Source organism: Microtus oregoni, unplaced genomic scaffold, assembly GCF_018167655.1.
Source record: "Microtus oregoni isolate MIOR12 unplaced genomic scaffold, Mior012 000005F_ref0000423, whole genome shotgun sequence".
NCBI lineage: Eukaryota > Metazoa > Chordata > Mammalia > Rodentia > Cricetidae > Microtus > Microtus oregoni.
In genome coordinates, this window is record NW_024543064.1 from 703,474 (window position 1) to 730,512 (window position 27,039).

Below are 27,039 nucleotides of genomic sequence, written 5' to 3' on the forward strand. Positions count from 1 at the left end.
TTTGGAACTTGGGGCTAGAAAAGCCATTGAGTGCCCTGAGCTTAGTGAGCTACCGTCACTTACAGAAGATGGAGATGTCTGGCTTGTAAAGTTTCAGAGGGAAGTCTGAGCATCCCTTAAGCCTACTTATCAGAGCTATTTGCTATTTTGAATTAAGAATCTGTGGTCTGGTCAGCTAGGGCTGTTATCTTTCCTCACTGGGATAACTGACACAGGTCAGCTGGGGCTAAAGGATCAGCTGTGATTAAGAGACCACATGACTGAGGGAAAACCTTTCTGAAAGTATTTCCTCAGAGTCGGCACACAGAAGCTCTGATCCCAGAAGCAGCCAAGTCTAGCAGGTGAACTTGGTAATATATAAGAGTTTCGCCAGGTGATATTGGTTATGAAGGCATGAAGGCCGGGCACCCTGAAAGGTCAGGAGAGACCACTGGTGAAAATGCAGCCTCAGCTGTAGTTAAAGCTCCAGGACTGAAGGGGTCATGAGAGGTTGAGGATTGGAACATGCAGCTGCCCGGAGAGCCCAGGAGAGGCTGCTAATGAGGTACAGCCCAGCTGCAGCAGAGAACCCAGCATTCGGGAGACACCAGGGCCACAGGATAATCACCACGGGTAGCAACAGGTGTGGAGGCCAGCCTGAGCCTGTGAAACAAGCCGCGTGTGCTAAGGATGGCAAAACCAGAAGGGGACTTGCCAAGACCCTTCCCAGATATGAAGCACTGAACTTTTTATACTCTTGGACTTTGCTTTGACTGTACCCTAGTTCTTTTCCCTTGAAATAACAAAGTATTTAACTTGCTTTTTGATTTTACAGAAACCCATAATTATGAGGTCTTGAGTATTTTAGAGAAATTTTGAACTCTTTTTAAAAAATGTATACAGTGTTCTGCCAGCATGGATGCCTACACACCAGAAGAGGTTATGGATCTCATTATGGATGGTTGTGAGCCACCATGTGGTTGCTGGGAATTGAACTCAGGACCTCTGGAAGGGCAGTCAGTGCCCTTAACCTCTGAACCACCTCTCCAGCCCCCCAAAAATCTGAACTTTAAAAAGAGACTTTGAATTTTTGTTTTGTTTTTTGAGACAGGGTTTCTCTGTGTATCCCTGGCTGTCCTGAAGCTCACTTTGTAAACCAGGCTGGCCTCAAACTCAGAGATCACCTGTCTCTGCCTCAAGGTCAACTCAGTCTCCAGCTCACGAAGATTTGCTGGCTTCCCCCATCCTCCCGCTCACTGGCTGGAAATCTGCCTAGAGACCCTGTGAGGGGATTTCACTCTGGTCCCTGGGATCGCATTCCGACAATCTCCTGCTTGCTGTACATCTCCCGTACCAACACAATAACCAGACAGCACCCAGAGTGATGGAGAAACCCGGAGCTCTTTATTGTCATGACATTTATTAATTGGGGAGCAGTCCTTTGTAGTTCCTCCTCAATCATCGTGTCTTCAGCTCCCCTACGTACCCAAAAGCAGTCCAGAGAAACTGGAGCTGTTCTGGATGGTGAGGACGGCCCCAGAACTGTTGTCCACGAACACAGAGACATACTGTCCAGACTGAAGACATTACAGTGGGCATCGTTACAAGCGGGTGGCTCCAGCCCAGAGGTTTACCCATCCATGGGGATAGCATTTGGAGCCAATACTCCCACCCACACAGATCTAAATCCTCCTGAACAGGCAGCACACTCCTGGGCACAAGGGTTCACAGGTCCTGAGCAACTACTTGCACAAGGCTGTAAGACCCTCCCAGGCTAGAAGCCCACCCGCCTGTTCCCTGAGCCTACACCCTTACCTGTAGCTGCAACAGCCCCTGAACCTGCACTGTGAAGACCCTGCTGTTGCTCTCCAGGCCTGATACAGCCTCCAGGGACCTAGGCATAGCACCAAAGGGCAACAGTGTAGGGGCCACTGGCCCATGGTGCTCATATACCCCTCAAGGTGGCTACTTTTGATCTCAGTCCAAGGACAGACCCCAGAGGACCACTGTGGGCAGCAGGACTCACGTGTGTTGATGACACAGGGACTCAATACAGATGAGGACACGTATAGTGTCCCGGGTACGCAACCGGCCTCTGCCCTGTAGCTCACTGTGGTCTGTGGAGAGAGCGGTAGATAGGAGCCTTCTGGACACTGCCTAGAACAGACTCAAGTGTCTGCCTGGGGGAGGGACCCATCACCCATACTGCACACACAAGCTGGCTCACCAATGTGCAGGGTGGCAGAAAACTGGAAGATGGCAGAGACTGGTGCTGTGAATCGGCCCAAGGCCAGGCTCAGGCCAGATCCCCGCAGGAAGGCACCCTGGGCAGTAGGCTGTAGAGATTGGGAGGTGACTGGCTGGATTTCAGGGCCTGGACCCTCACCATAAATACTCTAGCCAAGGGAAGTAGCTATAGCCCAACCCCATATGGGTCTTTTCTGAGCCGCGTTCTCTTTGTGGAAAGGACAGGCCTGATCTGTGTATCTACACCCACGTGGGCCTTAGAGCAACGGTTCTAGGTTCCAGGGAGTAAACAGGACCCCAAAAGCTATCATAGGAAGTGGCAACTCTAGGTCCCACTTCTGACTTAGTATAAGGTGAGGAACATTCAGACTCCTAACTGGCACGTGTCCAGTGGTGTCTGAGGGCCCATCTTGCCAGTAGGTGCCCACCCCTATAACCCATCTCCTTGGTTTAGAATCCCCAAAGATGAAAGGACTACTTTGGCCCAGGCCCCACTCACGGTCTGGAATCCTTGCAGCTCCACCAGTGTCTTCTTGTCCACCAGCACAGGACCTTTCAAGCGGCAGTGGAAGGCCTCAACCACCAGCTGATGGCTGGGTTCTTGGGGTAACAATGTATCTGGTAGCCCTGAGAATCGAAGTTTCGTGGCCTCTGTGGGGAGGGCCACTGTGGGTCAGGCCCCTTCTAGCCCTGAAAGAGCCTCCTGGCTTCTGAAAGAGGTAGGGTGCAGGACACAGTCTTACCTTTCAGCATCTCCTGAAATTCCTGCAGCAGGACCTCTGGGGTGACTTCCATACCAGGGGAACCAGGGGGACCAGGAGGGCCAGGGGGTCCCGGGGGCCCTGGGAGACCTGAGAGGCCTCGCTAGAAGAGGTAACAAAGTGAATCTAAGTAGGACCCTAGTCACCCCTTTCCCTGGGCTTAGAACTTGAAGGGAACCCACAAAGACGGCTTCCACAGCAGCTCAGGGGCTTACCGACTTCTTATTCCGGCCACGGCACCGTTTCCTAGTGGCCCCATCATCTGGCCGGCGGACAAAGTTCAGCCATGTCATGTGGGCATCTGAGAGTTCAGGTCCAGAGACCTCTGGTGGCTGAAAATCCAGAGGAGCAAGGCTAGTGTATTGACTACCAGGCCCTTGGTCTCTGTCCTGACATACTCCAAAGATATTTATGAACGACAGGTTAGTGGGGGGGATTTTGGGTATACAAGCATAACTCAAGCCACAGTCTGAAGAGACTATCCCTGGTGATCAAAATCTGGATGTCCCCAAGGGTAGGGGATGGGGGTAGGCAAGGTGAGGTCTGCTGCCTCTGAAAAAGCAAGAACCTGATGTTAGGAAGGACAGAAAAACATTGCTTCCCCCTTAGGTGCCACCCAGGGACAGAGGCAAGAACATCTAAATACACCACAATTCTCTACCCAGATCTGACCCCTTGGAACTTACAAGGGCAAAGGCTACAGGGAGATGTGAAACAAGACCACCCCCAGCACAAACCTATCTAATGAGGACTACTTAGGACTGCAGGAACTCCCACATAAGGGGCCACACTCTCCCTTTTGCTTGCCTAGGAACTAGCGTATGGCTTACACTCCCTCAGTTCTGCTCAGCCTAGTTGGAAAATGGGCCCTTAGGCTTGAGATGGGTTGATGTGGGCTGAGAGGCAACCAGAGAGACATCCTAGGAAGGAGAGATGCAAGGGTCAAAGATTCAGAGCCAGAAGGCTCCTGTTTGAGTAACGGCTGTTTCCCTTCCTGTCCTGGAGGCCCCTAGGATGGCAGCAGTAGAGGCTTTGATACTAATGCTCAGGAGAGATCCCTGTCCCTAGAGGACTCAAAGGACAGGGCACGTTCTTGCATGCAAGAAGCCCCAGCAGATGGGACTACCACAGGACCCCTGGAAAGCACAGGGGACAGGCTGGTCAGGCTGTTGCCTGTATCAGGTGCCTCATTTACCAGTCTGCCTAAAGTCCTTCCCCCACCCTCACCTGAAACGGCAATTATACCTAATGGCATCCGATTACTGAAAAGCATCCTGAGGCTTCAAACAGTTAACTGTAGCCCCACCAGGTATGGTAGAGGGGGCTCCCCACAGGCCAGCCTTTGTGCTGTCTGCAGCAAACTCTAAACCAAGACCAGCAGTCAAGGTCTCAGGCAGTGCTCAGGTTCTTCCCCAGGAAGAATAGGAGCAGAGCTGTTGAAGTAGGGGACAGTCTAAGCTTTGAAGCTGTACTCACGCGCCCACATGCGCCCCAGAACGCACCTACCTTGAAGAAGCCTGGCAATCCCTCGCGGTTGGATGTGGTGATATTAGGGGACTCCACACGAATGGCCAGCTGCCGTGACCCCGCTCCTGCAGTCTGCAGCCAGAGGAGGGCTGCTGTGGCCCAAGTCCAGGCCCACATGGCTCGGTTTCCACAGGCAAAGGCTTACGGATAGGAGGCCGGGCCAGTGTTCTCATGGGGGCGGCCGCATTCAAAGCCCCTGCGCGGGGGCGAGGCCCAAAAACGAGCCCGGCTGCCGCTGGTGCACGTCTGCAGGATGAGCCAGAGCGCAGCAGAGAGCTACTGTCTCCACCAACCACCCCTCCTGCATAGTACCCTTGCCGGTGCCCCACCACCAAATGAGCCCTCCCTCCTTTCTAAGCCTCTCAGGCTCCAAGGGGAGGGTTCACACAAGGCTCATCCACTGCCTGGAAGGCGGGGCAGGGCAAGGGCGGGACCCCCGTGACCAGTGATTCAATCACCCCTTTTAAAGAAGTAGGGAGGAGCAGGGCTGCATCTCCCCTGCACAAGCAGTTCCCTGGTCTCTTTTCAGCAAGATTTTTATTTAGTTAAGCTAGAGGTGGGGGTAGGAGTGCTGTCAGCATCAACGCTGTGGCATCTTTCATACCTTCAGGGCTCACTGTGACTCCCAAGTGATTCATTCACTTTAGGAAGCTTTCTACAAATCTCCCAAAACTCCTCACACACACCTCATTCACCAGATGCAGCCCCTACTCTAAACCTGCAACACAGGGCACTGGAGGAGAGCATCTCCACCACCTGGTTGCCTGCCCCTCCCAGCCAGTGATCCTCCACTACTTCCATGAGGCCTACCAGGCTGATCTCTGCAAAAGCAGAGCAAGTAGAGGCTGCTGGTCTAATTTGTCTACACCAGTCACGGGGTGAACCTCTACCGTCTGTCCCCAGGCCTCTCTCCTAAGTTAGCACAGGCACAGGTCATCTGACTAGTGGAATTTCCCCCTCTAGTACTTGTGATACAGTGGCAGGTTCCCAGAGGAAGAGGTCTTCTGAATCACCTTCAGGCTGCAAGTTGGTTAGCTGAGGCCAAGCCAAGTCAATGGTACCTTCGCCTCAGTGACTATGAGGTAGTGGCCCTTGTGAGACTCGGCCAGGATTCCCAAGAGCCAGTTGACCTCCCACTGGTAAAAGCTGTGGCTAAGAGCAGTCATAGCCAGTGGATCTAACTGCTCTATAAAGAAACAGGAGCTGCATCCCCAACACACACTGGTTCCAGTGGGTTTGGGTCCTGGTAATCAGAACAGAATGTTCTAGAAGAGAGCCCCCTCAACTCCCACACCAAAAAAAAAAAAAAAAAAAAAAAAAGGTGAAAGGTGGCCAAGCAAGCAAACCCAGCTCCAGGCCACACCCAGTCAGAGAAGCCTCACAAAGCTAGGGTTTCCAGCTCCCAGGCAAATCGTCCTCCCCAGGAAGAGCAGAGGTTAATCCTGAAGTGTTGCACACACACACTGTCAATGCCTCGAGCCCTCAAAAGTGCCGCTGGCCCTCATATTTATTGATGAGATTACTCTGGATGATGAGGAAGGACCAGCATTCGAACCTGCCAATGACCCGTACCTAGTATATACCTGTATGTCAAGGAAGACAGCTCTCCTGGTTCACCTATACCCTGGTGGCCTAACCCTTCTCAGTGTGACTGGTAATGGGATTCCCCAACTCTGCCTTGCAGTTTATAAGCAGGTAGGCTAGGAGGCAAGACTTGGCCTGTCACAGGGATAACACAGTAAGGACTTCCTTGGAAAATAACCAAAAGTATTCTACTCTGGTTTACAAAGACCCTGAACAAGATGACCAAAGCAACTTCTGGCTCTCAACCCCCAAGCCCTGGAGAAAACAGCTTGACAGGAACCCACTGGCTCACTACACAAAGAGACTGCGCCCTCCTGCCCATTCTCTAATGACATGTCCAAAGGTCAGCCAGGCCTATAATCCCAGTACCTAGGAGGCGGCCTCTGCTACATAGTAAATTCAGGCCAGCCTGAGCTACATGAAACCCTATTAAAAAAGAAATTCCCAAAGGTTGCCTGGGAATTGTTTTTTTCTCAGGAGAGGAACAAGAGGTAGCAGAACTGAGCTGTTTCCTCCCAAGGTACTGCTCCCTAAATATCAACAGGACGTGAGCTTTGGGAGAGGCTTTTCACCTGTACCAGGATCTAATGGAAGGCAGTCCAGAATGCCAACTTGCCCCTCCAGTGACTACTGCCAAGAAGGGCAACACACAAACATGGCTAGACATGCTTGATCCAATGGAATAAAGGCCATCTTTTATTTGGGGTCAGTGCAGGAACTCACTGTGGATACAGGGTCCTCTAGCACTCAAAGGAGCTGGGAGAAGGGCAAAGTCTTGGGGCTAAAGGCACCTGCTACACTGAGTGCGACACCTTGTGGTCAGAGATAGGCTGACTTCTTACTTCTACTTTAAGAACAGCACTAAGATTTTCTTTCATTCTGGGCTGCCAAGAACTGAGATTTCAGCCAAACAGCAGTGGCACCAGATCTCTGAACTTGAGGGCAGCCTGGTCTACAGAGTGAATTCCAGGACAGCCAGGGCTACACAAAGAAACCCTGTCTCAGAAATAAATAATAATAAAATTAAGATTTCACACACAGACAACACTACATGTTAAGTAAACTAACATTCTGCCTTATAAGAACTTCAGGAAACAAGGCAACTTTGGAACTGATGTTAAACAGTTACCCAGGTGCAACAGAGTACTACACAGCCAGGGAAGAACTGAGATCTAGTGCTAAAGGAAGTTCAAGTTTACAGGGCTCCACCTACTGCCACCACGCCATGCATAGACACATCTCAGCCAATAGCCGCAGGTTTCACAGGCCCAGGCCCAGCCATGGATTATCAATCCACCTTTTGGCAACAGCGACATACCCCTCCCCCAAGCCAGGTGTTACTCTTGCTCAGTCTACCAGGGAAGAACATTAACACTGGTAGCATGGCGTTTAAGAATGAAGGTATAACTAAAACCTTTTCAGGAGAGGGCATATACTAATCGCAAATTACAGAACTAAACCAAAATGATCACACAGGTTACACACTTCAGCTTCACCACTGGTCTCTAAAATGAGGTTGGTTTAGGAGTCTCTTTGGGTCCCCTGGTGATGGCTGATGTCCTATACAATGTCACTGCCTCCATCTGGTCCCTTACAGATGTCAGCTTTCCATCCAACTACTGCAGATACATTAAACACAAACATTAAAAAGGTAAGATGTTGGCCATAAGGGAGAGTCAAGCATCTACAGGCAAGAAGGGACAGGTATTAAGGCTGACAGTAATACCAGGACCATCCCCCACCGGCCCAAGCCTTCACTGGAGTCCTCAGCCACTGTGTGTGGTCAGGGAGAGCAAGCTGACTCTTCTAACTTAACAACAGCACAAGCATTTTCTAAAAGTTTTTCCCATTCATATGCAGAGTTTTACAATGAGGCCAAATCACTTCTCTCCTAGACCCCAACTAGGGCTGTTACCCCACTCAGCCCCACTGGAGGTTTGCAGCACTGGCCCCATCATGAAGCCTTCAGCAACTCCACTAGGAACACACAGAGTATTTATTCGATAGGCATTAAAGTTTTATATTTTTTAAGTGACGAAATCTAATAAAATGGAAAACAAAACAAAAAAACCAGGTTTACTAAACTGGTCCAAAAGACAACACAGGAGATAAGCAATAAAACCAAAGCGTGAGTGGCCCTTGTCCACATCAGCCTCTGGAGGGAGGTAAGAATCTCCAATCTCCAAATCACACATTTTGGTTTTTGCTTTCTTTTTAAGGTTTTTAAAAAGTGAAGCCCAGGAGTCCAGCAGGCCGTCCTGTGCTCAGCAGCATGTCCATTCCGCCTGCACCAAGCTCTGGCCCCTGTGTCCCTCAGCAGCAACTGTCGACTGCGGCTCTTGAGTCTCACTCCTGTGCTATGCTTCTCAGCACATACTTGACCGTGTAGGCAAAGGCCGCAAACCCAACTATAACAAACAAGTTCGCCAAAGCGCCGCCCAAGAGTCCATGATGCCTGTTGGCCTGTGGGAGCCCAGCGAGGTTCGGGCCGGCAGCAGGTGCATGCCCATTGAGGAGCTGGATCCCATTCTGGCCACGGTGCATCTCCCCATCAGGAACCACGTCTGGCAAGGGAAGGTTCTGGGGCCTGCTACTTAGTTCATCTTGTGCTTTCTGTTTCTGTTTAATTTCCTGAGAGAAAAACATAAGAACCTTCAGTTGTCTTAACAAACCTATTCCTTTGGGAGCAGCACTTGAGTTTTTATGAACCCAGAGTTACCACCCAGAACACAGGTCTGCATTCCCCTGTAGCAGATCCTAACCCCAATAGAGGACAGTTCCTGGTCCCAACTTTACAGGTGAAAAAAAAAACAAGATATCAAAATTACTATTCTGTGCCTGCACCAGGAGTAACAATGAGCCATCAAGTATTACACCACTGTCCAGCCTGGTGCTTCTGCTCACTGTCATGGTCTCAACTCCAGGCCAAATCAGGAAACACTTAACTCCACATGGCATAGTACAAACCCATGTACCTCCTAGCCACTGTTGGTGGATCACCTGAGGGACAGCCGCTGATTGGCAACTTTCATGCCTCTGTAAGGACAGACTCAGTCCCCAACACTTACACATCTCTCTGGACCTCCCCCATCCCTGGGCTCTGTCTATCCTACACTGTAAGGTCCTGGAGAAGAGCCAGCTCTGTCACCCAAAAATGTGGAGGCTATCAACACAGACCCCCTCTATGTCCTGCAACAACATGGAGGGCTGCAATTTCTCTACGTCTACAGGGAAAAGGCAGTAGGCACACAGACTCAGATTTTCTTTGGAAACAATTAAATCATAAGTGTTTTAACATAGGGGAAGACAAAAACTGAGTTCCAACTTTTGCTTTCTTACCTCCACAACTTCAGGAAATAATTCACAAAAGACTTTATCTTTTAAATTAAACACTAAACTCTGTGCTGCCAGCTGTCTTTTCTAGGAAGAAAGAGAAAGGAAATATCAGCCAGAAAGCTAATTTTAATTTTTCTGTTATTTTGTTTTTTGAGGCAGGATTTTTCTGTGTAGTCCTGGCTGTCCTGTAACTCACTCTGTAGACCAGACTATCCTCAAACCCAGAGATCCATCTGCCTCTGCCTCCCAAGAGCTGGGATTAAAGGTGTGCACCACTACTGCCTAGCTAATTTTAATTTAAAAAAAGAAGTAGTAGTTCTTGCTGGGCATTGTATGCCTTTAATCCTAGAAGAGGTAGGTGGATCTCTCTGAGTTTGAGGCCAGCCTGGTCGACAAAGGGAGTTCCAGGATAGCCAGAGTAGTTACATGGAGAAGCCCTGTCTGGGGGTAAAAAAATAAATAAAATAAAATTCTTAGAAAAGAGATAGATATGATGGTGCACACCTGTGATCCCAGCATTCAGGAGACTGAGGTAAGAGGATCACTACAAGCCGGGCGGTGGTGGCGCACGCCTTTAATCCCAGCACTTGGGAGGCAGAGGCAGGAGGATCTTTGTGAGTTCGAGGCCAGCCTGGTCTACAAGAGCTAGTTCCAGGACAGGCACCAAAAACTACAGAGAAACCCTGTCTCAAAAATCCAAAAAAAAAAAAAAGGGTCACTACAGATCCAGTAACAGCCTGCCCTACACAGTGAGGTCCAGACCACCATATGCTAAGAATGAGACCCTAATAGCAAACAAAACCTCAAAACAGACTCCTGCAGAGCCAAGGATTATAGAAAGCATCCAAAATGCCTTTTCCTCTCAAAAACTATGTCTTATGAAGGCTTATTTATCTTTTTGTTATCAATTAACATCACATGATCATGATTCCTATCATCTAAACAGAGAACTGAAATGAGCCCCTTCAAGTCTTACAAAGTCTCCTGAGTGTCAGGGATTCTTAGCATGGACAAAAGCAGAGCTGGAGACAGAGATGGGCAGTGAGGCCATGGGCCATGTTCTAAGGCAGCCAAAGGAGAAATTTCTACAATGTGGCCAGGAACAGGGCAGAACCAGGATGAGAGATTGGAGGCCACGGTGCCACAAGGCCCCAGGCGAGGTGCTGCCACACCTCACCGTGAAGTCCGATGTCTCTATGCTGCCCAGGGTTGGGCCCTTCTCCACCATGAAGCTCAGAAGCCCTGTTAAAATGGTGGAGACAGACCACGCCGGATTCCATGTGTCTGGGTGGAAATCTGTGATGGAGAGACACAGCCTGAAAGAAAACAACTTTTGTAAGGAAGAATGTACATTTCCTATGACCACAGACAGCTCAAAGCACTGCATCACCAGGAAGCTTACCTTGTGTTGCACTTAAACCTTCCATTGGGGGTTATCATGTAAATACTTGGAGGTTTAAATGGAAATTCTCTGGGAAAAATTAGTTTTCCATGATAATAGCCACCTATATCAAAAGAAAAATAGGCTTATTAGCCTTGTCAAGAGCCAGTGTGACTGCTTCTCAACTCTCACCACCTTATCCAGTTCCCAGCTGGCTTCCTGAGCCAACAGTATCCCATTGCTCTCTCCATGCTGACCCACTACCACAGCCTGCCCCCCAGCTTCTGACTCTCCGTCCATTACAACTGTGCCCACAGGAGTCTGTAACGATCACTTGCCCCACTACAGCTACAGAACACCCCTTCTCTCTCCAGATTCTTCATGTTCCTCCCTTACTGAGAACTGAGCCTCCTCCACTGTTTCATTTGGTTCCTAGCAAATATATTCCTAGCACCAGCATTTGTGTGCAGGAAGAAAAAAAGACCCACTTGCATTTCAAAGAAAAGGGTCACATGAATAGATGTCAGGCATGAGCTGGGTGAAAGAGGAATCTATATGATATAATATAGTGCAAATTATATAGGAAAACAGCAAGCTACTGGACATCAGTTAACTACTTGCGTTAAAGAACACATAAATGAGCTGGGCATGGTGATGCACACCTTTAATCCCAGCATTTGGGAGGCAGAGGCAGGTGGATCTCTATGAGCTTCAGGCTAGCCTGGTCTACAAAGCAAGTTCTCAAAAAAACAAACAAAAAAAAAAAGCCAAAAACAAAAAACAAAAGAAAACGCATAAATGAAGGCTAGAGAGATGGATCAACATTTAGGAGCCTGCTACGCAAACATGAAGAGTTTGGATTCTAGAACCCATGAAACAAGATGGTCCCATGCATGGCTACAACTCTAACAATGAGGGTGAGGAAGAGAGATGGATACTGGATCTTGTTGGCTGCAAGTCCAGGTTCACTGCTTCAACGGAACAGGGACACCTGACACCCTCCTCTAGCTTAGCACACATATGTGCACACCCCTACTCCCACCCCCACTGAAATGATTCTTTGTGTATAAATACACATTATTGATTGATTGGTCATGCTGGGGATTAGACCTAGGGCCTTGCACATGCTAAGCACTCTACCACTGATCTCTATCCCTAATTCCAAGACACAGGTTAAAAAATACTCATTGTGGACAGGTCTCACCTCAAAGCATGAAGATATGCCTGCTAGAGGAATGCTTTTACCAAAATGACTACAGCAAGACAGACCCTCTCCCCTGCAACCAAAGTCAGTTCTTGCCATGGAACACAATCAGCAAAAGGCTCCTCTACAAACCTAACCAAGAGCACAGAGAGAAGTCTATGATGAATGGGCCACAAGTATAACCTTGGCCAAAGTCCAGGGACAGAAACCCAGACAACAAAGCAGATCTATACTATTTTGTCAGGCTTTGTTTCCCTACTGGTTTGTGCTCTGCCAACACCGACTGACCTGGTGATATGCACTGTTTCTGGGCTCTACATCATGCTCTACCATCTGTTTTCCTGCACCACTGCTTGCTCCTCACTGCTAGACCCACATAATGTACGGGAAACAGTGGCTCTTCCACTTAATTCTTCTTTCAAAACATTTTTATTTTTTTGGAATCTACTTTAGGTCCTCTGTCCTTTCATGTAAATTTTAGAGTGAGTCCTAACATTCCTAAAACACAAATAAGATCACATTAAATCCACAATTAGTGGTAAATTAGCAAACTTTCCACAGGAAGTCATGTTTTTACTCTTAGGATGGGTGTGTCCAAGAGTACTAGGAACAGGACAGTCACCGAGCTCAAAATGAGGAGTTGCAGAGGAGCCATTAGGAAGGCCAGAATACCTCACACATAAAGAGGAAGAGCACAGGAAGTGGCCATCAACAGTACCATATACTAGAGGATAAAAACTAAGGACTAGCTGGTTGGTGGTGGTGCACGCCTTTAACTCTGTGAGTTTGAGGCCAGCCTGGTCTACAGAGTGAGTTCCAGGACAGGCTCCAAAGTTTTACAGAGAAACCCTGTCTCGAAATACAAAAACAAAAACAACAACAACAAAAAAGAAACAAACAAGCAAACAAACTAAGGACTGAGGAAATCCCTTAGGCAAGACAATTTAGAGGATTCCTTATAGACTCTTGGAGAATATTATCTACAGCTACCAATGGCTAAGTCTGATTGAGTAGCGACAGCTGAAGAGAGGCAGTAAAGAGGGGATGACAAGGGTTCAGTAAATGGGCAGCCTGAGGGACAGGACCCACAGAACAACACAGAAAAGGATAAGGAGATGGAAGAACAGAGGACACCAGCATTAATGGATAAGACACTAGAGTTATAGGTTAGGAAATAGGAACAGCTGAAAGCAAAGTGACAAGATCAGGGTTAAGTCTCCAAGATTCTGCTCATATACCCTTCAGGGCGACATTCTTCTTGCCCCGTGTCCAGCCCATCCTTCCCACATCAACAAACCTTGGTTAACCGAGTGCTAGGTAAGGTCTTGTCACACAGTGTTCAAATGCTCACAATTTAAAAACAGAATAGAGAGGTTCAGAACTTAGGAGCACCTACTGCCTTTGCAGAGGCCCTGAGGCTTGTTTCCAAGCATCCATACGGCTGCTGGAACTGTAACTCTAGCTACAGAGGATCCAACACCTCTATTGACCTCTACAAGTTCCTACATACACATATTTAAAAATTCAAAACAACAGCCAGGCTTTAGTGGTGAACGCATTTAATCCCAGCACTCGGGAGGCAAAGGCAGGTGGATTTCTGTGAATGTAAGGTCAGACTGATCTACAGAGCAAGTTTCAGGACAGGCTCCAAAGCTACACAGATAAACCCTGTCTCAAAAAAACAAAGAAAACTTAAAAACAAATACCAAAAACCAAAATAACTTCAAAACTTAAAATAATTCAAGCACATCAAACACACAAAGTGTTTTCATATTATTTTTACCAATTGTTTGGAAGCCCATCTTTCACATCTGTTAGGGACTAACCAAAAGAAGTATCAAGGGCTCTTCAAGACAAATAGCCTGTATGCCTCCCCTATTTCACCTACACCCTGCTGCTCTAAGGCTCAGACAAGTTTCTGGTGTCTGGCACTGCAAACACCATCATCATGACATGCACACACATTTATCTCCACCCCGCCCCCATAGACCCTGCACTCATTATCCAAAACAAATCAACCCAAAACTTAGGATCCCTGGGTCAAAGGAAAACCTGTTTAAAAAAGTATCACTCAGGGCTGGAGAGATGGCTCAGTGGTTAAGAGCACTGGCTGTTCTTCCAGAGGACCTGAGTTCAATTCCCAGCACCCACATGGTGGCTCACAATCATCTGTAAGAAGAGGAGGTCTGACCCCCTCTTCTGTAGGCACCAGGCACACATGTGGTACACAGACATATAGGCAATCAAATACCCATACACACAAAATAAAATAAAAAGTCTTTTCCCCATCTCTAATCAACATAAGAGGCTGGGGAAATGCAGGTGATTAATTACAAACAGTCCAGAAATACCAAAATGAACAAATATTTCTAGGACTTAGAGAAATACTAGGATGAGGTTCAGGTAAATCTGATTTAACTACTATATATCCAAACAGAAAGACTGTTATTTACATTGACAGGAATGATTCATGTGTTTTTCTACTCACCTTCATAAGGAGTCATCTCAGGACCTCGGACAACATAATGCCTGAGAGAGAGAAGCAAATTACTGGATGTGTAAACCACATAACTCCCTAAAACTATAAAGTTCTCACAAAAGGCTTGACACTGCTGTTTGGGGTAATACCTGCCACTCTAAACAAAAATGGGACAGACACACACATCATGGCTCATGCTAAATCCTTCTCTCCTAGGAGTTTGGTGTTTCACTGGGTGGCAGGCACAGGAGCCTAATGGCCACTCAAACTGAGCCTGGCACCAAGTGTCTGACTGTCCAAGCTCACTGTTGGGAGCTAAGGGTGCTCTGAGCAAACACCCAGCGCCAGGAATCTAGTTGCTTCTTTCTGCATTCCTGTTCACTTCACCTCATCTACCGCTTCCCTTTGATGCTTTTGGGTTTTTTCATTCTAGCAGATCTTAAGTGAGAGCCGGTGAAGTGGACTAGTGGGTAAAGCACACACCACCAATCTGATGACCTGAATTCAGTCCTAGGATCCCCTATGGTGGAAGAAAAGAGCTGACTCCCAAAACTGTCTTCTGACCTCTGCATATACGTGGTGGCACACATGCACCCACTCCACAAACACAAAAAACACAATTAAAAAAAAAACATTAATTTCAATCTCAAGCAAGTCCTTCCTAGAACATAATCAAATCAAAGGGTGAACCTAGAGCCCTCTAACCAGCACATAATAAAGGAGTTTCCCACAAACCGGGAAAAGGTAAGCAAGCCCCTCAATGAAACTAGTCCCCACACCAGCCAACTATATCCTAAGGACCACATCTGACTTTCATCACTGGAACAGGGTTAATTCTGACGCCACCAAAGAGGCCCCTCATGTATTTCTTCTGTTAACAACTTCCAATCTGCAAAATACTTTTTATTTTTAATTCAGGAAAATCTTCTCAAGATTTTGAAACCTCTAAAAGTAGTAATGTTTTTGTTTTTCAAGACAGGGTTTCTGTGTAGCCCTGGCTGTCCTCAAACTCATAGATCTACCTGCCTCTGCCTCCCGAGTGCTGGGATTAAAGACATGTGCTACCACCGCCCAGCAGGAATACAGAATCTTACCATTCAAGAATATTTGAAGGGAGGGGCTCAGCACAGATGTAAGGCACCGGGTCTTTCTTAATTCGAAGGTAGTCCTGTTTCAACCTTTGTGTTGCTGTTGTTGGAGCTCTCTTATTGCTGTTATTGCTCATCTATTCAAAAGAAAAAGAAAAGCCATCTCTATTTACAGAGAACAGAAGAACATAGATGACCACTTCTGCTTCCTTCCTGCAGCCCAACAACCACACCCTCCCCCAGTCTCTTCTCTGTACCCCTACTACCATCACCACTTTCATTTATGCAACATACCAAGTGTCCAATACAGACGTAAGGTAGAAAGAACCATGAAGCTGCATTTTATCCTCAAAGAATTTACAGACTGATTCACTCAAGTGGGATCTGGGTAGGCATGAAGTCAGGCTGCACTGGCTCCAAAGAGCAACTCTTCATGTCCTTTAACTCTGTTCACCAACACCTCAGTAGTGGGCATTTCACAACAGGAAAGAAACGGGCCCTCTCCTGGCTTAGAAGCCTGTTTTTTATCATTGCTCACAAGTAACACCAGTGGGAACAAAGAAATGATGTGATGCTTTCAGAGAATTAGATACATGTACTAGGCAGAAGAGAAGGCAAGTTCAGGGGGGAGCACACTGGTTACCATGTCAGGCAGGAGCTCAAACACAGCGAAGGACAAAGAACAAGATTAGCCAGAGAGACAAAGCCAAATTTCCAGAATCCCAAGAGTTTTAGACTCCAGCCCTAGGGTATACATGGTGGTTTGCATAAGAATGGCTCCCACAGGCCCACTGCAAGTGGCACTATTAGCAGGTGTGGCCTTGCTGGAGGAAGTGGATCACTGCGGGGACAAGCTTTAAGTCTCAGATGCTCAAGCTAGGCCTAGAGAGGCATTCACTTCTGCTGCCTGTGGATATAGATGTAGAACTCTCAGCTCCTTCTCCAGCACCATGTCTGTCTGCACGCCACCATGTTTCCCACCATGACAATAGACTAAACCTCTGAAACTGTAAGCCAGCCCCAATTAAATGTTTTGTTTAAAAGAGTCATCATGGTCATAGAGTCTCTCCACAGCAATAGAAACCCTAAGATAGGTCAGGAACTTCTACTAGGAAGGTCTCTCTGGGGCCTCAACACAAGGCAGCAGTGAAGGACACACAGGCAGTGAGACCACAACAATGCTAAGAAGGGACTAGGGCTTTTGAGATGTCTCAGTGAGCAGGTAAAAGTACATGCCAAACAAGACTGATGGTGGCGTTCTGCTGTGTGATGATGCTCTTGTACACTGCAATGATTTGGCACTCGATTGCCCCCCCCCCATTGGTTTAATAAAATGCTGACTGGCCAGTAGCCAGGCAAAAAGTATAGATGGAACAAGCAGATTAGAATTCTGGGAAGAGGAAAAGCAGAGACGCAGTCACAAGTCAGAGACAGAGGAAGCAAGATGAGAATGCCATACTGAGAAAAGATACCAAGTCACATGGCTAAACATAGACAAGAATTATAGGTTAATTTAAGTTGTAAGAGCTAGTTATTTTTTTTCTTTTTTTTTTCTTTTGGTTTTTCAAGACAGGGTTTCTCTGTAGCTTTGGGGCCTGTCCTGCAACTCACTCTGTAGACCAGGCTGGCCTTGAACTCACAGAGATCTGCCTGCCTTTGCCTCCTGAGTGGTGGGATTAAAGGCATGTGCCACCACTGCCCAGCTAAGAGCTAGTTAATAAAAAGCCTGAGCTAACAGGCCAAACAGTTTATAATTAATATAAGCCTCTGGGTGTTTCTTGGGACTGAATGGCTGCAAGACCCAGCAGGACAAAAACTTACATCTAGAGTTTGATCATCAGAATCCAGATAGTGGAAGAAAAAGAACTATCTGCTTCAAGATGTCCTCTGACCTTCACAAACAAGCCCACATACATGCACACTCATGCACAAGCATGCATGCGTCCACAAACAATAAATACATGTAACATAAAAACTTTTACACATCACAGCACTTGGGAAGCGAAAGCAGGTAAAACTCTTCAGTTTGAAGCCAGCCCAGTCTACATAGTGAGACTCTGTCTCAGAAAAAAAAAAAAAAAGAACTGAATGAGGGACTCAGACCACTTAGCTCTACTCCAGGAGGAGGCAGTGATGGAGGGAATAGTGTTTCCACTGCCAGAGGTGTCAGAAGAGCTCCTACTTGCTCTCTTTTCTCATGATTTAAGACAGAAACAAACACACTAACACAACCTACAACTAAAAATAAAGTCTGAATACTACTAGTCTAAAATACAATTGAGGGGCCACTTGGGGATATACAAATTAGAGAGGAGATAACAGGCTGGTGATATGGTTCAGTGGATAAAGATACTTGTTGCCAAGTTTGATGACCTGAATTCAATTCCCAGGACCTGTATGACAGGAGAGAACTATTACACGCTGTTCTCTGACCTGCATGCACATGCTGCAGCATACACCTCCCCACTACCAAACATAAATAAATATATTTATTTTAAGTTCAGATGAAAAAAGCAGGAAATGAGCTTGGCTACAAAAAGAGCAGGCTGGACATGGGCAGTTACAGATGGCCGTATCTTGTGATACTAAAGATCCAGGTTTGCCCAGCACAGCCTCCACTTCTTCCTACCGCTATCCCTAAACCATTTCAGAGTGCTGTCTGGTCACTTCAACCATGACCTAGACATCAGCAAACATCAAACATCAAAGCTGTGATCTCCCCATTCTGACCTCCCAAACTAGATAAATCTAAAGTCAACCCTATCCTAGTCTTGTATGACTTACTCATAGCAGACAGCCACACGTTCTTTCACTCTCTTCAGTATTTGCATATTACTTGAGAGTTATCGACTTTTAGCCCTTTGGCCTGGCTAATTTCTTGGTAGACACAATCACCTCAGACCTCTGCATTTGCCTCCTCTACGAGTATTAATACCTCAGGACAACCAGGGCTTGGTATGTACTTACTCTCTACCCTCAGGGCCTGCAGAGGGATAGTTCAGCCAGGGTATCCACCACAATCCTCTCATGTGGCTTCTCATTTGGGGAAGTGGGGGATGAACCCTAGTCCACGTTTTACTTGTTCACTTCCTTCCAATTCCAACAACCATAATGCAGAAACACATTACTTTCCTGTCAACCACAAGAACCGCCAATCTCTTCACACTTCAACTCATCGTGTGCACCAACTCAAGGCAGCTTAACCATCCACTCCCCACCAGAGACAGCACAGAACGGCAGCAGCTTCTTTATCTGCCACACCCCTAGACAGCCCATCTAGACCCAGCTCTCAGCACCTGAGACAGCCCAACCTTCACAGCCCAGTCTGGACTGGTAGGAAACACACCTACATCCATCAGGGTCCTCACTGACTTCCCTAGTCAAATAAACATCTCTTTGTCAGTCGTCAACCACACCACCACCACCACCACCACCACCCCCATGGTCTAAGAGTATAGTGCACAGAACCTTTCTGGCAGAATCAAGGGCTTTTGCCTGATGCTTCCAAGAATGCTCACACCAGGAACAAGGTTACAGTCCAGCATGGCCAAGAAATGCTTCCAGAAAGCATTGTCCCCAAGTTCTTGGCTTCAGAAGCCATGTGGGCCAGAGAGCTCAACTTGCCCAGCACCTAGTAAGAAACAAAGCAATAGCCAATGATCCACAAGCAGAACCACAAGACTTGTTCTTTCTCTTATGGTCACCCTTGAAGTTAATACTCCAACATATACAAAATTATTTCAGTGGGTAATTCCAAAACAACTGATTTAGATTCAGCTAAATGATCAGATAGGATGCATAACCAAAGTCAGTGGACACACAGGAAACTAGCAAGATTAGTTGCGCCAGGCTACAAATGTAACTCAGTTGGTTAAGTGCTTGCCTAGCATGCTTGAAGCCCTGTGTTTGATTCCTGCACCACAATAAACAGGGCACGGTGGTGCATACCTGTACTCCCACCACTGGACAGGTAGAGGTAAAGAATCGTAAGTTCAAAGTCAGCCTAGGCTATATAGCTTAGAATACCATAAGATCCTGTCTCTTAAAAAAGAAAAAAAGTCAGGTGTGGTAACACACATCTTTAATCCTGGCACTTGGGAGGCATAGACAGGCAGATCTCTGTGAGTTTGAGGCCAGCCTGATCTACAGAGTGAGGTCCAGGACAGCCAGAGCTACTAAAAATCAATCAATCAATCAATCAAAACCAAAACTGAAAACCAATCCTATCTGGTCAGTCACAAGACCAAGGTCCCTCTCATACTTGTGTTTGTTTTTTTTTTTTTGGTTTCGGGGGGTGTTGAGACAAGGTCTCACTGTATTGCTCTGGCTGTCCTGTCCTGGAATTCACCTTGTAGACCAGACTGGCCTCAAGCTTGAAGATTCCCCCTGCCTCTGCTCCCTCAAGCGCTGATATTAACCAAATGTGTCACTATGACTGGTTTAAACTTTTCTTTCTTTGCCTTTTCAACACTGGAAATTAACCTCACAGGAGCAAGGGAGGCAAGAGTTCTATCACTGAGCTGCATGCCCAGCTTCAAACTTGCTTTTAGACACAAAATCATACTTATGACTCCTCCGTTGCCCTAACTACTCCTCCTTTATCTCATTCAGAACAACACTTTCTTTCATGATTCTCCTAAGGGACTGCAGGTGACAGGAAGTAGCCAGTCACTAGCAAGGTAAGTCTTTTTTCTCCCACATCACTGTGTCTCTTGGACAACTCTCCCACACCAGTACAGACAGGTCAGGTGATGGTGTGGAATGAGACCTTGGCCTGACACACCCAAGGCCAGGCCAGGGTTTCCAGGGAGCCAGGGGCTCACAGCAGCAGTCCAACTGCCACTTTCCCACACACACCTGAGAGGGGGCTGACACTGAGTTCAGGAACACAGTGATGTGCAGCCGAATGAGTGCGAGTTCTAGCACCTAGACCTAGCTCTGCTGGAAGCTCATACACAGGACTTTCCAATTAAATAAAATCCTAACATTCTTTTTCTTTTTTTTGCTTAAGCTAAATTATCATTTCACACGCCTGGAATGAATAAAGCCTTGTATCATAGCTTACAAAAAAGGCTACTTTTCTGCACTTGTTAGCTTACAATAAGGCCTTGCCTTATCTCTTCCTAGCTGTCTATCTGGGTCGGAGAACTGGACTAAGCGATTAGGAGGCGAGGTCATCGGTTGAGGGTCTGCAGTTGGTGAAAGTAAACAGTAAGTCCCCACTGTCCTCACCCCGCTCCCCCCCCCCCCGCACAGGGCAGGGTCTCTTGTTCGGATCCCAAGTCCCACTCTTATTTTCCGGTGTTCTGTTACTTCCAAGGGCATAACGGTGGCCACGCTCGCTTCTGTCGGGGTTTACTAAGCAAGTCTGAGGTTCTAACGGCTGCCACCCCACCGCTCGAACTTCCCGGAAACGCTTTTAAAGATCGACCCTGGCTACTCCTGGAAGTATTTATTCCGAGTGCTCCAACCCACAGGCCTCTCCGTGGGAGATGGTGCCGCGTGGCAAACCCCATCTCTTCCCTGCCCAAGGCACCAACCCCCAGCCGGGAACCCCAGGGCGCCCTCAGTCACCGACCTCGGGTCCGCGAAGGGACGCTCCGGTCCGGGTCGGGGCACAGCAGGCGACGTAACGAACCGGACCCGCCGTGCGGAGTCCCCCAAGTCCCCGCCCGCCGCTGCGGCCGGCTCCGGCGGGGCGAACGAGCGGGCCCGAGGCCCCGCGCAGCCCGCGAGCGAGCGCCCAGCACCTCTCCCTGAGGCCGCCGCCGCGTTCAGCTTCGCCGTGGTAGACGCCAGAGCAGGGTGCGGAAGAGTGGGGGCCGTTCTGGGAGCCGCACCCGCACCGGGACTCGGCCCCACCGCACCTGCCGCAGCTTCTCGGCTGCTACCGCCGCTCGGCTTCCAAGATGGCCGCTCGGGGGGGGGGGTGGCCGGGGCGCCCCTTCCGCTTCCGGTGCGCGTTTGCGAGGGGAAGCGCTTCTCTAGGCAGCTCGGTGAAGGGCTCTACTGTCCGTCCCCGGGTGTCCCGCGTCTCCTCTCTGTCTGGGAGTAAGTACGTCCCGCCGCTGCGCAAAGGGTTGCTGGCGCGTGCGCACTGGGAAATAGCTGGGACGGGGCGGGGCGAGGGGTGGGGGGCAGGGCGAGGGGTGGGGGCGGGGCCGAGGCGGGGACGGACGTGGCTCCTTTCTGTCTCAGAGACTTGGGCTGGTTGCCTGTCTCGTCCAGGACGCTCCCTGGACAGGATACTGGCTGGCTGGCACCCCAGGAACAATAAGTGGCTGCAGGAATCCCCGCAGTGCTCCCGTCCCCAAATCTCGGGCCAGTCCGGGACGGGGACCTGTGAGTTCACCACGATCTGAGACTGCCATCGGTCACCTTCTGCGTGAGGATCCACTAGTCTGCTCTTAACGCCAGGGTTCCGGGCTTAAAGGTCATCCCGCTTGCTCTCGCTACCCCTCTAGCCCTGAAGATCCCTGTGTACAGCGCAACTCATGGTCACAGGCAGAGCCAACCCCGCGACAGCCTCCTAGCCCTGAGGACAGCCGTCCTCGTAAAAAATAGTTCCTGTGTTTTTGTACCAAGCTTTCCATCCAGCTCATGAATACCGTCATTATGCTCAAGGACATTTCTCTAAGACATGTTTTCCTCTCCCACGGTCTCCTTCCTGGCCCAGGGGAGGGGAGGTGTCACAGCTTGGTCACTTAGCCAGATTATCTGGCTGGGGCTGAGGCATGAGACTGCCAGTGAGGATGTTCTGGATACGAGTTCGGATCCTGGCAGCTGGAGAAGCTAGGTAGAGAGGCTGATAGATGTCCAGACTTCCTAGTCCCTCATGCTCACCTTCCTGCCTCACCATTGCATTCCTGGGATGCTCAAGTTTGTTCCTAGGTTGGTGACATATTTGTCACGCACATACCATGTTCTTGACCCAGCACCTTCCCATTCCATTTGCTTGTGAACCCAGTGTGTGTAGGTTCCAGGAAACCAAGCTGGATATGGCAAGTGTTGGGACTCCACCTTGCAGGGCAAGTAAGGGCTGGGATCTGGAGAAAAGGACCCAGATGGTCTCACATCCTCTTTGGTCACTTGAGAAGCAGCTGAAGACTGGACTAAGTGTCCAGTCCTTGGGGTGTCCTCAAGCTGTTCCAGGGATGCAAGTTTGGGCTGCGAAGAAGCAGCAGTCATTGGCATTGCCTGGCCAACCAGATATGTAGGGCAGAACTGCTGTTCAACTTTAAGGTCTTGTCCTTCACCGTGACCCTAACTGCTCCTAGGCATCCGCAGTGGGCTCACTGATTATTGACAATGGGTGGCTGAGATTCAGCACCATGAGTCCAGTAGTGGCCATTGATTCACAGGTCAGGTGGTAGATGAGCCCACCCACCTGAGTTGTGATCTGGGCTGCTGCAGCTCTGGGGAGTTATCTTTGGGAGATCCGTGGCTTCTCCCACTGTCAGACTCAGAAAGCACATCAGCACAGACTGCCTCTTCCTTCCCCAAGGTTCTGTGGTCCCTAATCAAGGTAATTTAAGCCACTTTTGTTGTTTTGTAGACAAGCCTGTCATGCATTTTCTTAATTTGTGAGTGATGTGGGAGGGCCTAGGCCATTGTGGGTGGGGTCACCCCTGGGCTGGTGGTCCTCGGTTCTATAAGAAAGATGCTGGGCAGAGTGATGATTGCCTTTAATCCCAGCACTTGGGAGGCAGAGGCGCAGGTAGATCTGAGTTCCAGGCCAGCCTACAGAGTGAGGTCCAAGACAGCCAGTGTTACACAGAGAAACCTTATCTGAACAAAGAAAGAGAAAGCTGAGTAAGCCGTAAGGAGCAAAGCAGTAAGCAGAATCCTCTGTGGCCTCTGCATCAGCTCCTGCCTCCAGGTTCCTGTCCAGTTTGAGTTCCTGCCCTGACTTCCTTCAGTGATGAACAGTGATGTGGAAGTGTATACCAAATAAATCCTCTAGTTGTGGTTTGAATAGCAATGACCCCATAGGTTCATATATTTGAATGATTGGTCACTAGGGAGTGGCACTATTAGGAGGTGTGTCCTTGTTGGGGTAGATGTGACTTAGTTGGAAAAAGTATGTCACTGGGGGTGGACTTTGGGTTTTCAAATGTTCAAGCCAGACCCAGTGTCTTTCTGTCTGTCTCTCTGTTTCTGTCTCTGTCTCTGTCTCTCTCTCTTCCTGCTGCCTGCCAATCCAGATGTAGAATTCTTGGCTCCTTCTCCAGCACCAAGTCTGCCTGCATACCGCCATTACTGTGGTCATGGTGTCTCATCACAGCAATAAAAACTCTAACTAGGACACCTTTCCTCACCAAATTGCTTTTTTTCCTGGTGTTTCATTACAGTCATAGTAACCCTAAAATAATTCGAATGCAAACAACAGCCGGAGTTTGGGCCATAGCCATTCTCCGACCCGCTTGTTCTTGTTGGAAGCACTAACATACCTACCAGGGTAGCGTGACTACCTAGTGCTCTCAATCACCCGAGTCATCTCTCCAACCCCTTTCGGTATCTCTCAAAAAGTAGTTAGTGAATAGTGACCACAGGGGCCTCTTGTTGATCAATAAGAGGGGACATTCTTATGCTACCCTAGCCTGCCTCCCCTTCACAGGACCAGGAGCACCTAGGGAAGCGAGTGTGGGACAGGCCAAGAAGAAGGAAAGACACATACTCTGAGGCCCAGATCAAGTGTAAAACATGAAGCTGAACTTCATGGTGCCAGAACATTAGCTGTTCCTTCAGGCTTTCCCAGGTAGGCGTGGAAAGGGGCTGAATTAGAGGCCAGTCAGTGTTCCTTCATTCTTCTCCCCCTCCCTCCCTCCCTCCCTCCCTCCCTCCCTCCCTCCCTCTCTCCCTCTCTCCCTCCCTCTCTCCCTCCTTCCCTCCCTCCTTTCCTGTCTGTCTATCTATCTATCTATCTATCTATCTATCTATCTATCTGCCTTCCTTTCTTTCTTTTTCCAGCCCCAGAAATACTGGGAGATATGAGTTACTCTAGTTCAGACAACTTAACCCAGGCTCTTCTCCTGCTACTGAATGTCCATTCCCACTCCTCCCAAGGAACACTGCTTAGGTGTGGGATGTCACTGCCCACAGTACTATCTGCCTGGTCTGTTCCTGCCAGAACCTAATTAAGTCAGTATCCTGGGGGATGCCACTCCTGGGTGCCCTGGGGGTGCTCTGCTGGCAGCTTGTGCTTCTATTAAAGCAGTATTGGAGCTACCCAGTCACCATGGGAGTGCCCATGCACTCTGAGTGCTAACTCTCCCCATCTGTCACTCTATGCGACATGAACCCACACTGGTGGAGGTCTGGGTATTGTCAGTCTTGGGTATGGGCTCCCTAACATTTATTTCAGCCTGGGATGTCTTCCTGGGTTTGGTCTCAGATGATACCTCATGATGTAATTTCTCCTAATCCCTGTACCTAGTCAGGACTTCTCAGATCTCTCAGTGTCACTGCTAAAGGAACAACCAGACACTACTAGGAGCCCAGGCTTATGAGGTAAAAGGGAACTTTATAGGTCAGTCGTAAGCTCGGTTGTAGGGCACCTCAGGAAGAAGGGCCAAGTAGAATTCCAGGTAAGGAGTGGCTATGAGCCTGTCATGAGGACATGTGACCCTAGAAACTGCCAGACTGGGGACTTGACCTCAACTCTGAAGTTATGAGAGTCAATGGGTCCAGCTTCTAAAAAAATTCTCTCTTGGGGCTGGAGAGATGGCTCAGTGGTTAAGAGCACTGTCTGCTCTTCCAGAGATCCTGAGTTCAATTCCCAGCAACCACATGGTGGCTCCAAACCATCTGTAAAGAGATCTGGCGCCCTCTGGCGTGTGGAGGCAGAAAGTTGTATACATAATAAATAAATCTTTAAAAAAAAAATTCTCTCTTTTTAGAAGGGGAACAGACTTCTGTCTTCATTGGACACACAGGGACACTGAAGTCACAGAGTGCTGGATTACCCTGATCCATGTCATGGGGAACCCTACAATGATCTACCCTGCCTCCAGAACAAATGCCATGCCCCAACATCTGAAAGTACGTGATGCATTTGCCTGGGAGAACATCGATGCTCTCACAAATTCAACCTCAGTGAGGGCTGGGAGTCAAGGAGGTGAGGGTGCTGGCATGCTGCTGTGCTTCAGCAGGCTTTTCTAGCAAGGAGAAACAGTGGGCCGTGTCTGACCTAACCCTGTGTACCCTCGGTGTGATAGTATCAGTGACGACTGCGTCTACTGTGCCTGTTCCTCAGGTATACCGGCTGCTCAGGAATGGTATCATTTCTACTACACGGACATCTCGGTCCTATTCCCCTCTGCCTGGGAGTGACCTGGTGACCACTTTGTCTTGTCCTGTCACTGTGACAGTGAGGATGGCTGCGATGGGTAAGCAGGGAATGATTGGTAGGCTGCCCCCCTCTATCCCATCAGCAGAGTGGCCTTATCCTGGGGTCAGGAGTTAGCTGTCCAAGGCTGGCTACAGACAACTCATTGCACAACAGACAGGCCATGGCCCCTCAGGGCACACATGCCAGGGTAGAAAGTCCCACCACCAGACCTGTGGTAACTGCTGTACCACAGGTACAGGGTGCTGGGCTGCAGGGCCCTTGCCACCATAAATGGTGAGTGCTAATCCCCAGCAGACATCTGGACGTAAATATAGAGTTGGGCAGGTGTCCTCAACATCTCTTTCTTGGCTTCCCCAGGGATTAGCCTAGTCCTCGGGGATAAAAGGCAAGATCATCTCCTTCTTGGAAGGATTTCAGACCTTGGAGACTGGAATCAAGGACATGGTTCACAACTACACGCACCCTTCTAGAATGCAGTGGCTTCGGTTTCTGACCAGGGACACAGAATACCATTGGAATTTGAGAGGTAAGCAAGGTTATTGGGCTTCCTGTGCAACCCAGGCACTGGGGTAAGGCAGGGCCTCAAGATGCAGTGAGCAGAATTGAAGCCCCTTTTCCCCAAGACAAGGTGCCTTGGCTTGGAAGTCCCTTTGTCCTCTGCATGGATGCTGCTAAGGGCATAGATACTGAACTGCTGTATAACACCCCAGACCTCATGCAGGTGAATGGGTGGCAAAGAGAGTCCCTGAACCGTGTGTGGGTAGGGCCCACAGCTTAAGGCCTTGCTGTCTCTTCAGGCATGCCTGGTGGCCTGCTTCAGCAGCTTGTGATGGAGATCTGCTCCAGCTAGAGCCCAGCTCTGCAGCCACAAATGACACCCAGCCTGGGGTGAGCCTGTCATCTCTTATGGGATTGCTGGAGGTCTCTGAGGCAGTGACTCCTAATGGGCCCTCTCTTAACAACCCCTCAGGTCACTGCTCCTACCCAGCCTACCAGGACCTGGAAACCCAACCCACTAGTTTTCTTGTATTTCCCACTGCCCTGGGCCTTGCAGGCCGGAGAGGATGATGGGATTGGGCGTTAGGCATTAGTTCGCCAAAGC

General features: G+C 48.8%; 2 protein-coding genes and 1 long non-coding RNA gene across 5 annotated transcripts; 1 reads left to right on the forward strand and 2 right to left on the reverse strand.

Moving 5' to 3' along the window:
* Window positions 1-1,381: 1,381 nt before the first annotated feature.
* LOC121448784 (adipolin) lies at window positions 1,382-4,688 on the reverse strand. The gene is made up of 8 exons (XM_041652989.1): window positions 4,494-4,688; window positions 3,203-3,319; window positions 2,970-3,090; window positions 2,726-2,877; window positions 2,207-2,315; window positions 2,006-2,096; window positions 1,795-1,873; window positions 1,382-1,556 (listed from the first exon to the last, which is right to left on the reverse strand). The coding sequence occupies exons 1-8, from the start codon at window positions 4,629-4,631 to the stop codon at window positions 1,458-1,460; spliced, it is 906 nt and encodes a 301-aa protein (XP_041508923.1). The 5' UTR covers window positions 4,632-4,688; the 3' UTR covers window positions 1,382-1,457.
* A 3,388-nt stretch (window positions 4,689-8,076) lies between these two features.
* LOC121448916 (ubiquitin-conjugating enzyme E2 J2) lies at window positions 8,077-21,559 on the reverse strand. Of its 3 annotated transcripts, XM_041653187.1 has the most exons (8): window positions 21,165-21,539; window positions 19,055-19,217; window positions 15,593-15,723; window positions 14,508-14,548; window positions 10,837-10,939; window positions 10,612-10,750; window positions 9,438-9,518; window positions 8,077-8,729 (listed from the first exon to the last, which is right to left on the reverse strand). In XM_041653187.1, the coding sequence occupies exons 3-8, from the start codon at window positions 15,721-15,723 to the stop codon at window positions 8,445-8,447; spliced, it is 780 nt and encodes a 259-aa protein (XP_041509121.1). In that variant the 5' UTR covers window positions 19,055-19,217; window positions 21,165-21,539; the 3' UTR covers window positions 8,077-8,444. The 3 variants fall into 3 exon arrangements, with proteins under 3 accessions (XP_041509121.1, XP_041509122.1, XP_041509120.1); XM_041653188.1 differs by lacking the exon at window positions 19,055-19,217 and having other exon boundaries at window positions 10,607-10,730; window positions 21,165-21,559; XM_041653186.1 differs by lacking the exon at window positions 19,055-19,217 and having other exon boundaries at window positions 21,165-21,533.
* Window positions 21,560-25,561: 4,002 nt separating this feature from the next.
* On the forward strand, window positions 25,562-26,824 carry LOC121448917. Its single transcript, XR_005974399.1, has 4 exons — window positions 25,562-25,627; window positions 25,842-25,974; window positions 26,295-26,463; window positions 26,735-26,824. It is a non-coding gene; the product is annotated as an uncharacterized LOC121448917 (long non-coding RNA).
* The last annotated feature ends 215 nt before the right edge of the window (window positions 26,825-27,039 follow it).

What these genes read in the sequence shown, in the direction of transcription:
- LOC121448784 (XM_041652989.1), bottom strand. Translation starts at nt 4,631, where the DNA reads ATGTGGGCCTGGACTTGGGCCACAGCAGCCCTCCTCTGGCTGCAGACT. An exon ending in ATTTCAGGAGATGCTGAAAG is followed by an intron (nt 2,878 to 2,969) that starts GTAAGACTGTGT and finishes CCCTCCCCACAG; the next exon opens with AGGCCACGAAACTTCGATTC. An exon ending in AGCTGCAAGGATTCCAGACC is followed by an intron (nt 2,316 to 2,725) that starts GTGAGTGGGGCC and finishes CAATCTCTACAG; the next exon opens with CCTACTGCCCAGGGTGCCTT.
- LOC121448916 (XM_041653187.1), bottom strand. Translation starts at nt 15,723, where the DNA reads ATGAGCAATAACAGCAATAAGAGAGCTCCAACAACAGCAACACAAAGG. An exon ending in AGGTTTAAGTGCAACACAAG is followed by an intron (nt 10,751 to 10,836) that starts GTAAGCTTCCTG and finishes GTTTTCTTTCAG; the next exon opens with GCTGTGTCTCTCCATCACAG. An exon ending in TATTTCCTGAAGTTGTGGAG is followed by an intron (nt 8,730 to 9,437) that starts GTAAGAAAGCAA and finishes TTTTTCTCTCAG; the next exon opens with GAAATTAAACAGAAACAGAA.